General features: G+C 35.4%; 2 protein-coding genes across 3 annotated transcripts in view; one reads left to right on the top strand and one right to left on the bottom strand.

The window, feature by feature from the left end:
• The window catches only part of LOC128652233 (trifunctional purine biosynthetic protein adenosine-3-like), a 124,017-nt gene that overhangs the window by 29,920 nt on the left and 75,860 nt on the right, over positions 1–18,237 (bottom strand). Inside the window, exons 14-15 of the mRNA XM_053705171.1 lie at positions 6,113–6,244; positions 73–203 (exon numbers count right to left, since the gene is read on the bottom strand). Of these exons, the coding sequence (XP_053561146.1) occupies positions 73–203; positions 6,113–6,244 (263 nt within the window). The remainder of the gene's footprint in view (positions 1–72; positions 204–6,112; positions 6,245–18,237) is intronic.
• Positions 12,650–18,237, top strand: part of DNAJC28 (DnaJ heat shock protein family (Hsp40) member C28) — a 128,135-nt gene continuing 122,547 nt past the window's right edge. For both annotated transcript variants that reach the window (XM_053705960.1, XM_053705961.1), the window contains exon 1: positions 12,650–12,868. The gene's annotated coding sequence lies outside the window, so the exon portion shown is untranslated. The remainder of the gene's footprint in view (positions 12,869–18,237) is intronic.

Here is an 18,237-nt window from a genome sequence, read left to right on the forward strand (position 1 = left end):
TTACATGCCGTGTGCTAGTAAATTTGTTTTGCATAGATGCTTTTTACGCATTATCTTGGCATAAGTACATACTCGTGTAGGAATCCCAGCTCCCGCTGCTTTCCTTACTTCCTTCACAGCAGACTTGTTTGAGATGACGAGAGACAGCCTGGCACAGCTCCCAGTGTGCCTTGTGGTATCGATCAAGAGCTTAAGTGTTGTTCCTCAAAAGACAAAAGAATACATTTCCTTTCATTCAAGCCAATCGGCACCATAAGAGTAAAATAGTGCAATACTGAACAGCTACCTTGTAACACATTGCTTAAATATGTTTCTAAGGCCTACTGATATTAGATGACATCCTATTTTCTTTTATGTAATTGGCAAGAGTCCATGAGCTAGTGACGTATGGGATATACAATCCTACCAGGAAGGGCAAAGTTTCCCAAACAAAACCTCAAAATGCCTACAAATACACCCCTTGCCACACCCACAATTCAGTTTTATAAACTTTGCCTCCTATGGAGGTGGTGAAGTAAGTTTGTACTTAGATTCTACGTTGATATGCGCTTCTCAGCATTTTGAAGTACGATTCCTCTCAGAGTACAGTGAATGTCAGAGGGTTGTGAAGGGAGTATCACCTATCGAATGCAATGGTTTTCCTCACGGGATATCTATTTCATAGGTTCTCTGTTATCGGTCGTAGAGATTCATCTCCTACCTCCCTTATTCATAACGACGATATACTCTCATGTTCCATTAACTCTACTGATAACTGTTTCAGTACTCATTTGGCTATCTGCTATATGTGGATGGGTGTCTTTCGGTAAGTATGTTTTCATTACTTAAGGCACTCTCAGCTATGGTTTGGCACTTTATGTTTTAATATATGTATTGTACTTATATTTGCCATGAGTCAGGTTTATGTATATTTCCTTTTGCAGACTATCAGTTTCAGATTTGGGAAAATATTTTTCTTACCTGGGGTATAGTCTTTTTTCAATTTGATAGTTTTTTTCATTAAAATTCCCGGGCAAAATTAGGCTGCAAGGGCGCAAAATGCCAAGGTTTATTTAGGTACGTCCGATGACGCAAATTCCTCATTTCCGGGGTCTTAGTTGACAGCGAGTTTCCTGCACAAGGTGCGTCTTCAATGACGCAAGTGTGTCATTTCCGGATGTTGTTAGCGCCACAACAATTTCAGTTTACGTTGTGCGTCATACTTGGCGCCAAATAATTTCATTATTTTAATCCCCCTTCCTATATGCTTCTTGCCTTTCCTTCTTCATCAGAGGGCTATGCTGTTTGCATTTTTTTTTCTTCCCATTTCTGAAACTGCCATATAAGGAAATCTACTTATTTATTTAAAATGGAGTATATTCGTTCCTTGTTAAAAGAGATGTTGATTATATTGGATATTGACGAAACTAGTCCTCTTGATATTAAAACTAGTAAACGTTTAAATTCTGTTTATAAACCTCCTGTGGTTACTCCAGAGGTTTTTCCAGTTCCTGATGCTATTTCTGATATGATTTCTAAGGAATAGAATAGGCCTGGTACTTCTTTTATTCCTTCTTCAAGATTTAAAAAATCGTATCCTTTGCCAGCAGTTAGATTGGAGTTTTGGGAAAAGATCCCCAAAGTTAATGGGGCTATTTCTACTCTTGCTAAACGTACTACTATTCCTATGGAAGATAGTACTTCTTTAGATAGGAAACTTGAATCTTATCTAAGGAAAGATTATTTATATTCTGGCCATCTTCTCAGGCCTGCCATTTCTATGGCTGATGTTGCAGCTGCATCAACTTTTTGGTTGGAAAGTTTAGCGCAACAGGAAATGGATCCTGATTTGTCTAGCATTGTTCGCTTGCTTCAACATGCTAATAATTTTATCTGTGATGCCATTTTTGATATCATCAAAATTGATGTTAAATCTATGTATTTAGCTATTTTAGCTAGAAGAGCTTTGTGGCTCAAATATTGGAATGCTGACATTGTATCTAAGTCTAGATTACTATCTCTTTCTTAAGGTAATAAGTTATTGGTTCTCAGTTGGATTAGATTATTTCAACTGTCACTGGAGGGAAGTGAGTTTTTTGCCTCAGGATAAAAGACCTAAGGGTAAATCTAAAGCTTCTAATCGTTTTTGTTCCTTTCGACAAAATAAGGAACAGAAACCTAATCATTCCCCAAAGAATCTGGTTCCAATTGGAAACCTTCATCAAGTTGGAGTAAATTCAAACCGTTTAAGAAACCAAAGCCAGCCCCCAAGTCTGCTTGAAGATGCGGCCCTCATTCCAGCTGAGCTGGTAGGGGGCAGATTAAGATTTTTCCAAGACATTTGGGCAGATTCTGTCCAAAACAGAATAGGATTCAGAGTAAGACCTCCTGTGAGAAGATTTTTTTCTCTCACGCATCCCAGCAAATCCAGTAAAGGCTCAGGCTTTTCTGAAGTGTGTTTCAGACCTGGAGCTTTCAGGGGTAATCATACCAGTTCCGTTTCAGGAACAGGGTCTGGGGTTTTATTCAAATCTATTCATTGTCCCAAAGAAAGAAAATTAATTCAGGCCAGTTCTGGATCTGAAAATTTTGAATAGTTATGTAAGAGTGCCAACTTTCAAAATGGTGACTATAAGGACTATTCTGCCTTTTGTTCAGCAAGGACATTATATGTCCACAATAGACTTACAGGATGCATATCTTCATATTCCGATTCATCCAGATCACTGTCAGTTTCTGAGATTCTCTTTTCTAGACAAGCATTACCAATTTGTCGCTCTTCTTTTTGGCCTAGCGACAGCCCCAAGAATCTTTGCAAAGGTTCTCGGTGCCCTACTCTCTGTAATCAGAGAATGGCGTATTATTTTGGACGATATCTTGGTACTAGCTTAGTCTTTACATTCTGCAGAATCTCACACAAATCAACTAGTGTTGTTTCTTCAAAGAGATGGTTGGATGATCAATTTACCAAAAAGTTCTTTGATTCCTCAGACAAGGGTCACCTTTTAGGTTTCCAGATAGATTCAGTGTCCATGACTCTGTTTCTAACAGACAAGAGACGATTAAAATTAGTTTCAGCTTGTCGGAACCTTCAGACTCAATCATTCTCTTCAGTAGCTATGTGCATGGAAGTTTTAGGTCTTATGACTGCAGCATCGGACACGATCCCTTTTGCTCGTTTTCATATGAGACCTCTCCAGCTTTGTATGCTGAACAAATGGTGCAGGGATTATACAAAGATATTACAATTAATATCCTTAAATCCCAATGTTCGACTATATCTGACTTGGTGGTTAGATCACCATCATATAGTTCAAGGGTCCTCTTTTGTTCTTCCAACCTGGACTGTGATTACAACAGATGCAAGTCTTTGAGGTTAGGGAGCTATCTGGGGATCTCTGACAGCACAAGAGGTTAGGAAATCTCAAGACGCGAGATTACCAATCAATATTTTAGAACTATTTTCAGGCTCTTCAGGTTTTGCCTCTGTTGAAGAGAGAACCGTTCATTTGCTTTCAGACAGACAATATCACAACTGTGGCATATGTCAATCATCAGGGTGGGGCTCACAGTCCCCAAGCTATGAAAGAAGTATCTCGGATACTTGCTTGGGCGGAATCCAGCTCCTGTCTAATTTCTGCGGTTCATATCCCAGGTATAGACAATTGGGAAGCGGATTATCTCAGCCATCAGACTTTACATCCGGGGGAATGGTCGCTCCATCCAGATGTGTTTTCTCAGATTGTTCAGATGTGGGGTCTTCCAGAAATAGATCTGATGGCTTCCCATCTAAACAAGAAACTACCCAGGTACCTGTTCAGATCCAGGGATCCTCATGCGGAAGCAGTGGATGCGTTAACAGTTTCTTGGTGTTACCAACCTGCTTATATTTTCCCGCCTCTAGTTCTTCTTCCAAGAGTGATCTCCAAAATCATCATGGAACAATCGTTTGTGGTGCTGGTAGCTCCAGCATGGCCTCACAGGTTTTGGTATGCGGATCTGGTTCAGATGTCCAGTTGCCAACCTTGGCCACTTCCATTAAGGCCAGACCTTCTGTCTCAAGGTCTGTTTTTCCATCAGGATCTCAAATCATTAAATTTGAAGGTATGGAAATTGAATGCCTAGTGCTTAGTCAGAGGTTTCTCTGACTCTGTGATTAATACTATGTTACAGGCTCGCAAATCTGTTTCTAGGAAGATTTATTATCGAGTTTGGAAGACTTTTATTTCATGGTGTCCTTCTCATAAATTCTCCTGGCATTCTTTTAGAATTCATAGAATTTTACAGTTTCTTCAGGATGGTTTGGAAAAGGGTTTGTCTGCAAGTTCCTTGAGGGGACAAATCTCTGCTCTTTCTGTTTTATTTCAAAGAAAGATTGCTAAGCTTCCTGATATTCACCGTTTTGTTCAGGCTTTGGTCCGTATCAAGCCTGTCATTAAATCAATCTCTCCTCCTTGGAGTCTTAATTTAGTTTTAAAGGCTTACAGGCTCCTCCTTTTGAACCTATGCATTCTTTGGACATTAAATTACTTTCTTGAAAAGTGTTGTTCCTTTTGGCCATCTCTTCTGCTAGAAGAGTTTCTGAATTATCTGCTCTTTCTTGTGAATCTCCTTTTCTGATTTTCCATCAGGATAAGGCAGTTTTGCGGATTGCATTTAAAATTTATTCCTAAGGTTGTGAATTCTAACAACATTAGTAGAGAAATTGTTGTCCCTTCTTTATGTCCTAATCCTAAGAATTCTTTGGAGAGATTCTTACATTCTTTGGATGTGGTAAGAGCTTTGAAATATTATGTTGAATCAACTAAAGATTTCAGGAAGACTTCTAGTCTATTTGTTATCTTTTCTGGTTCTAGGAAAGGTCAGAAGGCTTCTGCCATTTCCTTGGCATCTTGGTTAAAGCTTTTGATTCAACAGGCTTATTTAGAGTTGGGTCAGGCCCCGCCTCAGAGAATTACAGCTCATTCTACTAGACCAGTCTCCAGTTAGTGGGCTTTTAAGAATGAAGCTTCAGTTGATCAGATTTGCAAAGCAGCAACTTAGTCTTCTTTGCATACATTTACTGAATTCTACCGTTTTGATGTATTTGCTTCTTCGGAAGCAGTTTTTGGTAGAAAAGTTTTGCAGGCAGCTGTTTCAGTTTGATTCCTCTGCTTAGGTTTGAGTTTTTTTCTTTTCAATATGAGAATAAAAAACTTATATTTTGGGTTGTGGATTTATTTTTTTTCAGCGAAAAAATGACTGTTATTATTTTATCCCTCCCTCTCTAGTGACTCTTCTGTGGAGTTCCACATCTTGGGTATTGCTATCCCATACGTCACTAGCTCATGGACTCTTGCCAAATACATGAAAGAAAAAATAATTTATGTAAGAACTTACCTGATAAATTAATTTATTTCATATTGGCAAGAGTCCATGAGACCGACCCTTTTTATAGTGGTTATGATTTTCTTTTTACTCATTTCTTTATCACCCCACTACTTGGCTATTCATTAAACTGAATTGTGGGTGTGGTGAGGGGTGTATTTGTAGGCATTTTGAGGTTTGGGAAACTTTGCCCCTCCTGGTAGGATTGTATATCCCATACGTCACTAGCTCATGGACTCTTGCCAATATGAAATAAATGAATTTATCAGGTAAGTTCTTACATAAATTATGTTTTTGTGCTGTATATGATATACTGAATCATAAAAAGACCTACCTTGTGTATGTGTATTGCTATGTAAAATTGTAACTATTTGTACAATATTATGTACTGCTAGCAAATCCCAGCACATATTTAAATACAAAATAAATCTTGATGTCTTTTTTTCCTGGTAAAACATTTTATAAATAAATAAACAAAGGGACATTAAACTCAGAATGTTATCCTCTATACAATAGTGAATATGGGATTTAATGTTTGTGATAAACTGCACATAAATAGATTAGAGCAAGCTCATATTTTGAAGTTAATTTCCTAATGTTCTTGTGCTGACAACACAACCATTCATTTTGTGTGACTGGGACAGAATATACTTCTGAAAACACATTTATATTCTTACCTAACCTACAGGTAAACACTCAGATAATAACAGGTCACAATCTGTGTTAGATATTGTGTAAATTTTTCAGCTGAAATTCTATTATTTACCTGTAGCAGAAATGTAAACGGCCACCTTTTTCATATCTGTGGGTGTTCTTTCCATTGCTACATTTTTCAACAACTGGAAAGTATTCACGCGCAATGCGGCCAATAAATGACTAACTCGGATGTGAGAAGTATCTGTAGAAAAATTATTAAAAACCACAACATTTTTCTTTCATGATTCAGATAGAGCATATCATTTAAACAATTTTACAATTTACTTCTTTAATCAAATTTACTTCATTCTCTTGTTATCCTTTTTTAAAGGAATAACAATGGACCACTGGGAGCTAGCTAAACACATCAATACAAAAAGAACACAGAAAATAGAAGTAAATTGAAAAGTTCTTTTGCATGACCTACGTATCTGAATCATGAAAGTTTAATTTTGACATTATTGATAAGTAATTAAGCCTAAATTAACTAGAAGAGCAATAAAGCAATGGTTATGTTTGGTATGATAATCATTCCAATATAGATGCATTTATAAGGTTTAGAAGTATGCAAATTAATGTTGCATTGATAGGGTTATGTATTGCACAAACATCTGTTGAGCTTAGGAATTCAGATAATTCACTACGTTGGGTATCACGAGGAGGTATAACCATTAGTACCCATTTTATAAATCCCCATAAATTGTATATTGTTAATCCATCTTAAGTGGTCCAACATAGGTTGCTTGACCATTTTACATTTTCCTATTTTTTTTTCAAGTGATTATCTCTATGCTTTGGTATTGCAAAACCACATTTTTTTATTTTACTTGGTTTAACCACGACAGCCATTTTTGCGTCATGGCGCACAACAAATTTTGGTTATACAGATGTTTATGGAAACCTTAATATCTCAGCTCAGGGTGGTCCTAGTTCCTTGGAAAACAAGCTGATCTTTAGATCACATTACAGGTACATGTACATATATAAACACTTTACAAATGAACTTAAGTCCTAATGTAATGATGAAGATCGATGAAAGTTCCACTTTTAGGGTCAATTTATAATGGGAGGGTTTGAGTCTCAGTCATACATTTTTTTTAGTGGGTACCTAGGTAAATATAGTGTGCGATGAGAACATTTCAGGTTTGAGACTTCTTTTTTTTTTTTAAGGGGGGCGAGAGTGCAAATTTGTAACATTTCCCCTCATTTCACAGACATAAGTTTTCTGTGGTAGCATTCTGCTGTAAAAATGTTGAGTTTGGGATTCCAGTGGTTACAGAGCCAGGGCTAGTAGAAATCTGGGGAAAAGACTAGTTTTTCATGCATTTTGAAAACAGATGTAACCTAAACATAACAAATAATAAAAAAACAATAAAAAGGAACAGTATTTTACAGTAATTATGTGTCAGGAACTAATTTATTTAGAATTTGATCACAACTACAGAAAAGCAGAATGCATCCCTTTAAAGGGACAGTCTAGTCGAAAAAAAACTTTCATGATTCAGATAGGGCATGTAATTTTAAACAATTTTCCAATTTACTTTTATCACCAATTTTTCTTTGTTCTCTTGGTATTCTTAGTTGAAAGCTTAACCTAGGAGGTTCATATGCTAATTTCTTAGACCTTGAAGGCCGCCTCTTAAGAATGCATTTTAACAGGTTTTTCACCACTAGAGGGTGTTAGTTCATGTTTTTCATATAGATAACACTGTGCTTGTACACGTGAAGTTACCTGGGAGCCATCACTGATTGGCTAAACTGCAAGTCTGTTAAAAGAACTGAAATAAAGGGGCAGTCTGCAGAGGCTTAGATACAAGATAATCACAGAGGTAAAAAATATATAAATATAACTGTGTTGGTTATGCAAAACTAGGGAATGGGTAAACAAGGGATTATCTATCTTTTAAAACAATAACAATTCTGGTGTAGACTGTCCCTTTAAGAATTAAATAATTAGTTGAGGTGCAGCACAGTCCTTTAAAAGGACAGTCTACGATATTTTTTTTATTGATTTAAAAGATAAATAATTGCTTTATTACCCATTCCCCAGTTCTGCATAACCAACACAGTTATATTAATGCACTTTTTACCTCTGTGATTACCTTGTACCTAAGCATCTTCTGACAGCCCCCTGATCACATGACTATTTATTATCTAGTGACTTGCATTTTAGCCATCTAGTGCTGTGTTGTGCTGACTCTTAAATAATTCCACTGGCATGAATACAATGTTATCTATATGGACCACATTAACTAGCAGTCTTCTGTTGTGAAAAGCTAATAAAAAAAGTATGTGATAAGAGGCTGTCTTTAGTGGTTTAGAAATGGGCAGAAATTTAGAGGTTTAAATGTTATAAAGTATATTAATATAAAAATGTTGGTTGTGCAAAGCTAGAAAATGGGAAGTAAAGGCATTATCTATCTTTTTAAACAATAACAATTTTAGTGTAGAGCCAGATTGTCCCTTTAAAGGTGAATTGACTTTATTAAGATGCACACAGTGCTTTTACAGGTTGAGTTATATTTGATAACGAGCAATGTTATCACTTAGTAGAAAGAGAACTTATCCCTTTAAGGATTTGCCACATTTGAAGAAGACAACACTATCCCTTTAAGGGTTTGAAAGCAGCACTGTTCACTTATGGGTTCTGTGACATTTGAAGAAAACAACACCGTCCCTTTAAGAGTTTGTTATAAAGGAAGAACCAATACTGTCCCTTTAAAGGTTAGTTAGAAAAGAGAGTTCCTCAATTAAATCTTGATAGCTACTGTGTAGCAGAAAGTCTCAGAAAACACTGAATATAATTAGTAGCTACAAAGTAACAGTTCAGTAACTATTATGTAGTCACTTTTTAGACAAGCAGGAGGGTAAGTGTAAAGATTGTCAAGGTATATGTAAAGATTAATATATATATATATTATTATATATTTGGCTAATCAGTACCAAATGATTCATTCATTCAGAAAAATTGACTTGAAACCCATATTCAATCCTCCCCCACTGCTGTTATTACACAGGATGAGTCACAAAGTAATTTAAAAAGTGATTTTGAGAAAGAGCAGAGTTTTATAGCTTAAATTAAAAGATAACATAGCTTTTGAAGCTCACAGCCCTGCAGGGGGTAGCAAGCAAGGGCTGTTGGTCAACCAAATCAGCACACATCCTGGAATGTATGGAGCCTAAAAAATACATGCCCATATATGGGTTTCCTGCCAAGGTGAGGAGCCGATCCGTCTAGAAGAAGGTTTGAAAACACAAACGTTTTCTAGAACTATAATTTTTAACAAACACAAGTTAAATAATCCCCTGTGGAGCTCCATACACATCTGGCCCGGATTTAAGATTTCAAAATACCTTAGCCTGTGTAATGTTGACAACAGAATATTTAATATATATACCTTAGACTGTATTACATGTCTATAATGCAATTCAGATTGAAATGAATTAAATGAATAACTGCATTAGTGGATATAAAATGTTTAAATTATTCCAAAATAAAACCTTTTTTTTTTTTATTTATTCTCTCTGTTTTCCAAAAATCTAATGAAAATTATAGGAACAATTAATGTAATGGGATATCTGGATGAATATCTGCTTAATAAATGTATACATGCTGGGTTTCATATGGCTATTGGTGGACCTAAAAAGCAATGATTAATAACACTATTATTTTTATTTCAGATCTGCACAGACAAGATTCATGCATTCAGGATTTATTAGAAATATGAAATATATTATATTCATGTTGGGATGCAGTGCAGTACTGAATATGAAATACGCTATGGTTTTTATTAGGGTTGCACCGATACCGATACTAGTATCGGTATCGGTATCGGTACCGATACCAAGTACTTGCATGAGTACTTGTACTCGTGCAAATGCACCGATACTTAAACCGATACCTCCACTTACTACCCATATGCTATCTTGTGGTGTTTTTTTCAAACTGCATGTTCCCATTTCATTTAAAGCTGGAGTGGAGACTAAACTAAAAATTGTTTACTACTGTTCTGCCAATACAAATTGCTGTTATTTGTATTATTGTAGGAGAGATCACTGTACTGCGTTCAAACAAACCCCTAAAGTACTGGGCAGTTAATAAACTGAGATTTCCAGCTCTGGCTAAAATGACCCAAAAATATCTTTCTGCCCCATGCAGTAGTGTGGAAAGTTGAACCTCCTTACTGATAGCAAAAACAGACTTATAGCTCAACATGCAGAGATGCTTCTGTTCTGTTCCTTAAAAAGAACTTGCCACTAACTTTTGAAAAATTATTCTAATTGCTAGATTGACTTTTATACTGCTAGTTCTCATCTTGCACAATTATGTTCAAAACATACTGTACTCTGAGGAACATCTTAGCTTATATAATTGCAGGAAGAGTACTCATAGGAAAAATTAAGTTAATCCCAATGAACACTCATCCTGCAATTATAGGTAAAAGGTAATTAGATAACATTTGATTGATAAGCTTTACCGATGCTCTGTTCACATTTCCAACTCCATAGCCTTTAATGGAGTAGGACGTGTAATGAGAGCATTGGTAAAGCTTACCAGTCAAATGTAATCTAGCCCATAGTGTTGTTCGCCATGATTAAACAGTATTCTGTTCTATTTTTTACTGTATGGCACTTTTGGTTGGTTGCAATTTTATATTTGTTATTTATTGTTGTTGTTAATATATTTTATTATAATATTTTTATTTTTTTACATGTTCTGTGAACTTTGTGACAAATAAAACCTGTTTTATTATTTCATAATGTATTTTGAGCTACAGTCCTTCATAATTATAAAGAAGCAATCTTAAATAATTAGTCTGTATTGTGCTTGGTAAACTGTCCCATGACATTAAAAAAAAGTATCGGTAATTGGTATCGGCGAGTATTTGAAAACAAGTATCGGTACTTGTACTCGGTCTTAAAAAAATGGTATCGGTGCAACCCTAGTTTTTATATAAATGCCAGGATACTGAAGACTATTTTAAATGGATTTTAAGCTAATAGTTAGAAGTATAAATTACTCTGATGTAATATGATATTAAAAAGAATACTGATGTTTCATATTAAAATAATCAGAAGGAATAATGTGACATAGTACAATACATTTGAACATGTAAATGATTAATGTAAAGAAATTATGGCATTTATTACACATTTTAAAGAAATATTTTTAAATATTAGAAATGATTAAATGAATTTGTTTGTTTGTCTGCTGCCCCCTGATGGCCAAGGTCCAGTATTACAGCCAGAAGGCTTTGGCTGTTAAAAATGACATTTTCTATGGCCAATCAGAGAGATACTTCCCAGATAACCAATCGAGACAAGCTTCCGTTGGGCGTTCCCAATCTCACCAATGATGGTACTGATCAAAAAAGGGGAAGGGTGATATCAGATGATTTAACCCCAAGCATAGAGAGAGAAAGGGGGCTGCTGGCTAACTCTTGCTAACTTTGGCTGGTAAACTGTTTTGCTGAAACCCTGGACGAATAACTGCTGCAGTTATTATAAGCAAACAGCTACTTTTATTCTCCATATGCAACAATACTCCAATTTTGGTATTCTGTGGAGAGATTGGACCTGTTGAGAATTATTGGATATCGATTTGTTTATCTGGGTAAAGTATAAAAAGATTGCTAATTACAGATAATATTTTAAAACTAAATATATGCATAGTCACTGCAGTTAAACTACAACTGATAGATTTAAAGAGCATATTTATATTTTAGAATTATATTCATAGTCCTGTGTAGTTTTAAGCTTGCCTTATATGCAAAATATTTTAAATAAACATTCATTGTTGCTGTATGTAGCAGACTTAAATAAATAAATTGTATTTTAACCTTGTATTCATAGCCTGTGTAGTTTAAACTAACTGTTCACATATAGAATATATATATAATCTCTGGTATTTCAATTAGAGTGTATATTGTCCTATTGTTTAACTTAGCACTGTTGATTGTACCAGTTTGAATGTTAATAGCTAAATATCTTGGAATCTTAATTGAATGAAAGGCTATTGTGAATAAGGCTAGTTTTAAAGGTAAACTTTTATGAACTTTGTATAGCATATTTTAATAGTTTTAACCTTTTAAAGCCGTTATGACGTTCTATTCCGTCATAATTAGACTGGGCTTTAAAGCCGTTATGACGGAATAGAACGTCATAACTAACGGCTGTCCTGAAGCCTTCTTTGCTTCAAGGATTTAATCGCGGTCTGGAGGGCATTCCTAGGATTGTAGGGACGCCCCCCAGATGCAATCCAATAATTTAAATCTCGCGATCGTATGCACGATCGCGTAGTTTCAATTTGTCTACATTGGAACAGTTGTTCCGATGTAGGCACTTTAACCCTGTCACGAAAGGGTTAAACGTGTATAGTACTGACTCATACTCTGGTTCCTACAAATATATTTCAATGTGTTTATAGATATTAACTAATAAAAATAATTCAGGAATTTATATTAATTTTATGGTTTCTAGTATATGCATATTTTATTGGGGTTCAGTTTAAAGGATAATTATTAAATATATTGTGTTATAACCCTGCCATATACTGACAAGATGAATAAATTTGTATCCTGTGTTTGTTGTTTAAGAGGGGCTGGTAGCGGTGTCTGCAGTAGAGATGCTGAATTCCTCTCAGAAGCTATAAAGCAGTGTGGATGGTTTTGGGGTATTCCCTGAAGACACTCTAAGACGCTGTGGCTCAGAGGTGGAGATGCTGATCAGATTTTACACAGGTGGTGAATCCCAGACTCAGATTGATGAAAGTGTCTCTTTTGTAAAAGCTAACAACAGCTATTGTTCAACAGATACAAAGGTTGAGGTAAGAAATGTCTCTGGGAATTTGTTGGATGGAAGCAGTAGAGTTGTAATAAGTTCCTATCACGCAGCACCAGTGGGAAAGGAAGATGTAGCAACAGTTTAGATTCTTGTAGCAAGTAAGATACATGAAATTAGCATAACTAAGCACTGATGATTTTAGTGAGGTGAGGTTATAAAGGGCAGTTTCCTAATAACGCCTCCTATATATTTCCTCTGTTTAGAAGTTCTTAAAGAGACAGTACTCCTTATATTATGTTTATGATTGACATACAATAGATCACTGACTGACAGAGTTAATATGATCACTGTTGTTCTACCTAGGGATAAATTATCTGTTTCTCTGGCTGAGAAACCCAAAGCATTAAAAGCATACCATTTAATTGTGAAGGCTCAGTCTCAGTTCCTTAAAGAAAGAAAGGCAAACCTTACTCAATCTGAGTATTGTCTTTGGTGACTTTTCTGAAAAAATCATTAATTTATCATTCAGGGTGAAGTCCAGAGTCATTACTGGGTGAACCAACAGGCCACAATTCACCCCTTTGTTTATTATTTCAACAAAGAGTAAGGAATTAAGAGCCACATTGTTTGCATCATTATCTAGAACACAACACAGTTGCAGTTTACTTGTTCCAAAAGAAGCTTTTAAAATGCATCGAGACTCTTACCGGGGCAGAAAAGCTTATCTATTTTTCTGATGCATTTGCATGTGAATATAAAACAAGAAGAATTTTGCCAATCTGTGCAACCGTGAGAAGGGCTTTGGTATAAAAGCTGAATGTAACTTCTTCACAACGTCCCATGGCCAAAATGTATGTGATGGGTTTGGAGGAACAACTATGTGGGAATCAACAAAAGCCAGTTTGCAGAAAGTCAAATCCTCACCCCTGAAGATATTTTCCTATTTTACAATGAGAAGATTAAGGAGGTTACATACATCTATGTCAAAAGTGAGGAAGAAACTGAACTTCATGAACTGAAACTCAAGGACCGATTTGGTAAGTGTGAGAGAATCCCAGGTACAAGAAAAGGTCACCGTTTTGAGGTGGTATCAGAAAGTACTATTCAGTACTTCTTTACATCTACATTGCAAGAGTTTGAAGAACATGCAATGATGAAATCTGTCCCCTGATCCTATGGAATAATGACTGTATTACTGAAAACTCGGAAGAATCTTTACACAGAGGTGTAGATATCTCCTGTAAGTATGCACTTATAAGCACTCTTAGCCTAGACTGTAAGGCAATTTCTTCTGGTTGGAATTGTTAAAATATAACCTTTATTGTAAATTTACTTAAAATAAGGGTAACACACACAAATTAAAATCGACACCAGCACTATAGTGCTCTCTAACACTTATTCCACCTTATAAAGAGGACTATGTAATAAGCCGCCTTGGGTACATGTATATCAGTCCTCAATAAAGTATTATAATTATTCTGCTATACTTAGTTTGTGTTTCCAAACATAAAGTAATGTGTAGTTACTTAATTCAATCCCTCCTCCGCATAGGAATATTTGGATACCTAAATTATTCAGTAACTACATTGAACACGTCAGTAGTTTGTCCACTATATCACAGTTCTGTGTGTGCCAAAGTATGGCTGCTCTGGGGTGTAGTTAGTACCACTATTTCTCAACAGTTTATTGTGTCACTTGTGAAACTATTATTTGGATGACAATTAGACTGTATTATAGCTCTGATAAAGTCTAACAGTGTCTCAATCACTTTTAAATATTTTGTGTAATACAAATGGGAACTGTTAGTTTTAGACGCTGTAAATTGTCAGAATTGGGTTGTGTATCAGACCAGACTTCTTGCTATGTGAATATAGTACAAGATGTGCAAATACTGGTATTATTTGTCTTTATATTTCCACTATCTGATCTGGTTCAACCCAAGTTTATCTTTGTTTGACTACCATTCAGTGTATTTATAGTAATCTTCACTGTAATGTGGTATATATTTACCAATGATCACACTCTATTCATATATGAAAGTAGTCAAAATAGTTTCATAAATTTTGTGACATGCTGTCTTATATGCACTTAAATAGATAGTATCATTATTGAGAGACACCACATGCGTTGTGTGGCTAATATCAAGCGCTGATATCTTAGAGTTATTGTGATATCACCCCCCTATTTGATTTTAATACTTCCAATAGAAATAGATAACATATATTGACTTAGATTTGTTCTATAATCGTTATCTATAGATATATTAAGAGCAGAGCATATTTCTGTATCCTTACAAGTAACAAACTGATATCGGTATCAATGTTATATATAAACTACGGCTAAGTCTGGCACAACCCAGACTGTCCAATGTTATCTGATCAGTATAGGTTTGTTCTATGATCGTTATCTATATATACATTGAGAGCAGCGTATATTTCTGTATTATTACAAGTAACAGGCTGATATCGGTATTTTTGTTATATATAAACTACGGCTAAGTCTGGCACAACCCAGACTGTTCAACGTTACGCTTTGACAAAGCCCGGAGGGGCGAAACTAGTCAGGAGTGAATCAGAGCGTTTGGGCGCTCAATTTTAACCAGCCTAGCACTAGAATGTTACTCTAGACTTACATTGCCAATTACTACTCGCTATACTTATCTAATAACGTTGAACAGTCTGGGTTGTGCCAGACTTAGCCGTAGTTTATATATAACAAAAATACCGATATCAGCCTGTTACTTGTAATAATACAGAAATATACGCTGCTCTCAATGTATATATAGATAACGATCATAGAACCAACCTATACTGATCAGATAACATTGGACAGTCTGGGTTGTGCCAGACTTAGCCATAGTTTATATATAACATTGATACCGATATCAGTTTGTTACTTGTAAGGATACAGAAATATGCGCTGCTCTTAATATATCTATAGATAACGATTATAGAACAAATCTAAGTCAATATATGTTATCTATTTCTATTGGAAGTATTAAAATCAAATAGGGGGGTGATATCACAATAACTCTAAGATATCAGCGCTTGATATTAGCCACACAACGCATGTGGTGTCTCTCAATAATGATACTATCTATTTAAGTGCATATAAGACAGCATGTCACAAAATTTATGAAACTATTTTGACTACTTTCATATATGAATAGAGTGTGATCATTGGTAAATATATACCACATTACAGTGAAGATTACTATAAATACACTGAATGGTAGTCAAACAAAGATAAACTTGGGTTGAACCAGATCAGATAGTGGAAATATAAAGACAAATAATACCAGTATTTGCACATCTTGTACTATATTCACATAGCAAGAAGTCTGGTCTGATACACAACCCAATTCTGACAATTTACAGCGTCTAAAACTAACAGTTCCCATTTGTATTACACAAAATATTTAAAAGTGATTGAGACACTGTTAGACTTTATCAGAGCTATAATACAGTCTAATTGTCATCCAAATAATAGTTTCACAAGTGACACAATAAACTGTTGAGAAATAGTGGTACTAACTACACCCCAGAGCAGCCATACTTTGGCACACACAGAACTGTGATATAGTGGACAAACTACTGACGTGTTCAATGTAGTTACTGAATAATTTAGGTATCCAAATATTCCTATGCGGAGGAGGGATTGAATTAAGTAACTACACATTACTTTATGTTTGGAAACACAAACTAAGTATAGCAGAATAATTATAATACTTTATTGAGGACTGATATACATGTACCCAAGGCGGCTTATTACATAGTCCTCTTTATAAAGTGGAATAAGTGTTAGAGAGCACTATAGTGCTGGTGTCGATTTTAATTTGTGTGTGTTACCCTTATTTTAAGTAAATTCACAATAAAGGTTATATTTTAACAATTCCAACCAGAAGAAATTGCCTTACAGTCTAGGCTAAGAGTGCTTATAAGTGCATACTTACAGGAGATATCTACACCTCTGTGTAAAGATTCTTCCGAGTTTTCAGTAATATTATTTTTATGCATTAGCACCATTCCCTATACAAGTACAACTTTACTGAACTATAAACATTAAAGTTTATCAAATAGCAAATAATAAGGAAACAGCCCTAGTGGTGCCATTGTTCTTTTGTGTAGGAATAATGACTGTGTTGCTTGTGTCTATGATGACCAATGATAGTTAGGATTGATTGAGGACATCAGTGAGGAAAACTGTGATATTTTTGTAAAATCCACCCACCTGGACTAAGAACTTCATTCAAGACGTTCCCATGGACAACATTTTTAGAAAACTGACTCCTGCTGAGTTGACTCTTGCCTCCGGATGCTCCAACATTTCCAAAAGACTGAATTAGGAAACCTCCAGCTTCTAATCAAACATGTATCTTGTAATTGCCAATCATAAACATAATTACTGTTAAATATTATTTGTATTATTATTTATTATGCTTATATTACAAAATGCATGAATAAACTAAACTTTTCTCCAGATTTCTTCTAGCCTTAGTACTGTAACCAGTGGAATCTCAAACTCAACTAATTATGAATGCTACCATATATGACTTATATCTGTGAACATTTCAGTTTCCTATCTGTTCCTCCCACCAGAGATAGTCAACCCAAAAGTGAGGGGAAATATTAAAACATTGCACTTTCTCGCCCTGTTAAAAACAAATTAAGTGAAGTCTCAAACCTGTTCTGCATACTTACTATGCTTACCTAGGTACCCCCTAAAATTTTTTAGGACTTATACTCAAACCCTTTCTATTAAAATAAACCCTAAAAGTTGAACTTTCAGTGATCTTTGTGATGACATTAGGACTTAAAGGGACAGTCTAGTCCAAAAGAAACTTTCATTATTCAGATAGGGTGTGTAATTTTAAACAATTTTCCATTTTACTTCTATCACCAATTTTGCTTTGTTCTCTTGGTATTCTTAGTTGAAAGCTAAATCTAGGAGGTTCATATGCTAATTTCTAAGCCCTTAAAGAGCGCCTCTTAGCTCAGGGCATTTTTACAGTTTTTCACCACTAGAGGGTGTTAGTTCATGTGTTTCATATAGATAATACTGTGCTCACACACGTGGAGTTCCTAGGAGCCAGCACTGATTGGCTAAAATGCAAGTCTGTCAAAAGAACTGAAATAAGGAGCAGCTTGCAGAGGCTTAGATACAAGGTAATCACAGAGGTAAAAAGTGTACTAATATAACTGTGTTGGTTATGCAAAACTAGGGAATGGCTAATAAAGGGATTATCTTTTAAAGCAATAAATATTCTGGTGTAGACTGTCCCTTTAAGTTCTAAGTCTAAGGAACAAGAAACTGCAAAATATTTATATATATGTACACGTATCTTGCAATGTGCTCTAGACATCAGTTTTCATTCCAAGAAGATAGGACCATCCTGAGCTGAGATATTGAGGT

The sequence above is a fragment of the Bombina bombina genome, chromosome 3 (genome assembly GCF_027579735.1).
Source record: "Bombina bombina isolate aBomBom1 chromosome 3, aBomBom1.pri, whole genome shotgun sequence".
NCBI lineage: Eukaryota > Metazoa > Chordata > Amphibia > Anura > Bombinatoridae > Bombina > Bombina bombina.